Here is a 4,032-nt window from a genome sequence, read left to right as displayed (position 1 = left end):
GGGGGGGGGGGAGGCACACCTACACAAGCCTACTGGTAGTAAGGGTACGTGCGCATGCAGCATTAGTTTCCGAGTAAGTCAGCTTGAGAAAGAAGAGGGAAATTCACTCTGTACACTTCGGTTGTTACGGCATTGGTTTGAAACGTGGCAGAGACATGAGTGGTCCTGTACTCTTTTGAGTTTAACTAGTGCATTTCGGAGGACAGAAACAGCAAAGGCCGGCATATGTACAAACACCGAGACGCGTAGATGTGCTTCATATGCTTCCTCGGAGGTGACTTCCTCTCGGGCAGGGTTGTCCGAAAGACAGTTTATGCGGGACATTTTTCCCGAGTGGCTGTGATTCATTTGAGAAGTCACGAATGCAAGACTGCTCGGCAAATGTGCGTAACTTTCAGCAGCTTGTACTCGTAGCGCGTCCAGATATCGTTTTTCCTGCGAGGGGTGTCACACTGTACAGGAAGACTCGGAAGCAAACTAGTAGATGAACCCGTCCGTGTTCTTCATTTGAAAGTTCGAGGAAGTCCGGTGAAAAGCGAAGATGCGGATGTTCTCCTGCTATCAGCTGCGCAGGTAAAAGGCTTATCTTTCGCGTGTACTGGCCACGAAGCTGTGGGGTGTGTCAGCGCGGTGCTGACAAAGAAAACACGGAGCAGAGGCAACAACATAGATAGTGCCTCTTTCAAAACGGTTTCGTCCCCCTCGGCGCGCTTATACGAGTGCGTCCTGCCGCACCTAAGGCGGCAATTGCGGCAGTATACTACAGTCTGCCTTTTCCTGCCTTCTACTCGCATTGTCTTAAATACACTTCTAGCTGCACAGCACCCTTCTGTTTTTCTTTTTACTTTTTGCGTCACGAGACGGGTGGCCGAGAGAGACGTCTTCTATATTCCGGTAGTGGTGCTCACCACTGGACTGACGACCGAAACTCCGTTCAGAAAACAACCGCCCCTTGTTCTTGGTGTCTCCGGTCTATTTCAGCGTGCAGGCGCAGTGTCCTGGTATTACTGGTAGCACACGGTGGGCAGTACACGATCGCACATACGTGAGCGTGTCGATGTTCCTGTTCCTGCTTCGCCTGAGAAATCCAGGGAATGCTACGGACGCGGTGCGATCATGTGGTGAACTTTGTGAACGTCAAAAGGATAGCGGATGAGCACAAACTCGAACTCATCGTCTCAAAAGGTAACATGAGTGCCGGGACGCTCTTCTTTTTTTGCAGAAGTGTCTAGCGCGGAGCCAGTGCTGTCCGGCGCGCAAGCAGATACTGGGATCTAGGCTTTTTCTCGTATTTTTGCTGGCAACTCTTCGGCGCTGACTACTGTCACCAGAGTCGACGTGTGTTGGCACCAAGTGGCGCCTCTTCAGATATCTCTACCCCTCCTCGGGTGTATGGTTGGGGTCACTTGATGGCCTTCACGCCTCTCGTCGAACGTAGCTCAATCCACGCACAGGCGAAAAGAGCGACGTTCGTCGCGTCTCTGGTGTGAACTCTTCCGCTAACGGTTGGTTCTTGCTTTTCTTCTTCTCTTCAGAAGAGCCCACGATTCCTCAAGAGAAGCTGGACTTAGAATTGACGCTGAGAACGAAGAATGCTTCAGCCTCTTTAGAAGGCTGCTGTGCAGGGGACGGAAGTGTTGTCCTCCGTAAATTCCTGGGCACTCCCATATATCTGCAGATGCCCTCACGCCGTCGTACGCTAAGAATGACGGAAGGGGTGAAGGACGGCTGTTGCAATGGCGACTTGAATGGGATGAAAGACGGCGATGCAGAATCTGAGGAGTCACTCATGAAGCCCGTCTACATGATGTATACGCTGCACAGGTCAGTCCAGCGCAGTCTGTATGTAGGGCTGCACCAAGGCAGTTCGTATGGTGCCCTGCCTCCTCGGCCAAGAATCAACTGTGATTTCGAACTCGGGCGTACATTCTAACTTACCTCTCTGACTCGCTATGTTAGAGTGCACCTTTTACTATATACATCCGGACAGGTGAACGTGGAGGCCGGGAAGGGTGGACTCACACTTGCAGAGGTCTCTGTGGTTGAAGCTTTCCTTTGAGCGGTAACCACACTGACTCGACTGAAAGTGTGCTTCTTGAAGTGAAGTGCGTTGTACTTCCGTGCTCGGTAGATGGTTGCACTTCGGTGATTTTCCGGTTTCGTCAACTGTCACCACGGTTCGCCGTTGGGCAGGAAGTTGTCCGAGCCTATCATCTATTCCTCTTAATCCGTATGTACGGTTACTCGTTCCTATCCATGTCATATACGTGCATATACCGAGAGACAGGGAGGCTGGCGTCTCTGTCTCGTCGCCACTGAGGTCGTGTCGGCGCTGCCTCACACAGCTTATGAGAGCGCCGGTAGGCGACCCGGCTCGTATCTGGGTCCATACACGCGCAGCTCCGTAGTTCGGTCCGCTGTGTGGTGGCCACGTGCTTTTGCGCCATCCCGGCCGGAGACCGCCACCGGGAAACAGGAAGTCTCTGGTCTTTCAAGGACGTTCATGTGCTAGATACGGAGAAAGAAGACACAGAGGAGTTGTCGTTCGCGGTCCCGTTTGGGGCGTGCTTTTGCCTTTGTGATACAGTGACACAGCAGGCACCCTTGCACAGGTGGCACAGAAGTTGGCGGATGCGGGGATCAACGTGGCCAATTGCCACCTGGGACGCCGTCTGGTTGCTGACCCGAGTGCGCCAGGAGGGAAGACGATGATGGGCTTATGCATATTCCACGCGGACAGCGAAATTGACGAGAACGTTGTTGACTCTATCCGTAAGCTGGGGCACGTCTGCGAGTGTAAAGTCTTCGCCACCCCACAGTCTCTTGGTTTAGACCTGAACTAAAAGACAACGCGATAAGCAGGCGTGTGGTGACAAGAAAACATGTGGCTGCCGGCTCATCAGTTAAATAACTGTCTTCAGCGCTGTGGGTGAGGGCGAGGCTTTGGGCCGCCGGCTGGCCCAGTCCCGGCTGCCAGAACTTGCGTCGACGCCCGTCTCTCGGAGCGAACTCAGGCATGAGGACCTCTGTGTAAAATAAACTAGCTGACGGAACGGATCCTGCCGGGTCGAACCGTGAAGAGTTGATTTTGCACAATCAACTCGTGATTCGTCCGTGTGACCTACTCGGGTGACCTCTTCAGTAGGTAAGGTTAAGTGGAGGGGTGTAACTGGGGGTGCAGGGATACCCGAAGGAGGTAATCTCGTGAAAGACCTTGCCAGTGCGCCCGAGACTGACAAACAAGGCCCGGGCGTAGTGCTGAAGTCGTGTCGTCTCTCTGTTCAGGTGGGGAGCAGTGCAAGGTCCGCAAGACTGGTTACGTAGTTGGAAAGAGTGTTAGGTGATCATTCGTCACAAAAGACCGCGGGCTGTGCCTCAGGGCCCGTGTTACTGTCAGGATTTGCCTTCAGTCCCAGTCGGTCTTCTTCACTCGTTTGCTGCACTAACGTCCTACGGGGAGATATCGAATGCGGTGGTCAGCGCATTGACATAGCCCGGTGCCCGCAGCAGTGACGCCTGCAGGGAACTTCTGGTAGTAGTTACCATCAAGGTACCACTACGTATTGGCCCCGGCTTCGAGGCGCTCTTTACTGACCGTCAAGTCCACTGTGTACACCTTGGTGTTACCAACCAGCCGTCGTGCGCCAGTAGCGATGGTCGCATGCTCGTGAGCCTTGGCTCACGAGAAACTGAGTGACTCTGCGCTACTCTGGGTTCTTCAGAGGACCCAGGAATTTGCACTGTATTATGATACCAAAGTACCTCTTCACTGGGCGAAGACGGTCAGGCTGACGAGAAACAACTCCTAGACCTCTAGCAGCCACACGCCTAAACAGCATATGAAGTTGCCGTAGATCGAATCTAGCACTGGGCTGAAGAGAGTGCGTGACAGACCGACACTCCAAGAGAAAAAGCCATCGTGGTGCGAGGCCTTGGGTGCCGCTGCCCACACTTTGGCAAAACCCTCAGGACCAAAGAAATGACCCTGGTGTTCCGCCGAGGCCAGGAGCCAGACATGGTTTGAGGTGTGAC

At 53.6% G+C, this 4,032-nt stretch overlaps 1 protein-coding gene across 1 annotated transcript in view; it reads left to right on the top strand.

The window, feature by feature from the left end:
* The window catches only part of CSUI_007993 (d-3-phosphoglycerate dehydrogenase), a 10,118-nt gene extending 6,445 nt beyond the window's left edge, over positions 1–3,673 (top strand). The window contains exons 9-13 of the mRNA XM_068068133.1: positions 33–73; positions 461–573; positions 1,092–1,185; positions 1,536–1,824; positions 2,588–3,673. Coding sequence (XP_067919891.1) covers positions 1,095–1,185; positions 1,536–1,824; positions 2,588–2,843 — 636 coding nt within the window. The 5' untranslated portion in view covers positions 33–73; positions 461–573; positions 1,092–1,094 and the 3' untranslated portion in view covers positions 2,844–3,673. The remainder of the gene's footprint in view (positions 1–32; positions 74–460; positions 574–1,091; positions 1,186–1,535; positions 1,825–2,587) is intronic.
* Positions 3,674–4,032: the final 359 nt, after the last annotated feature.

The sequence above is a fragment of the Cystoisospora suis genome, assembly GCF_002600585.1.
Source record: "Cystoisospora suis strain Wien I chromosome Unknown contig_4356, whole genome shotgun sequence".
Classification (NCBI taxonomy): Eukaryota; Apicomplexa; class Conoidasida; order Eucoccidiorida; family Sarcocystidae; genus Cystoisospora; species Cystoisospora suis.
The sequence above is the reverse complement of the archived record's forward strand: the minus strand, read 5'-3'. Positions and strand labels throughout refer to the sequence as shown.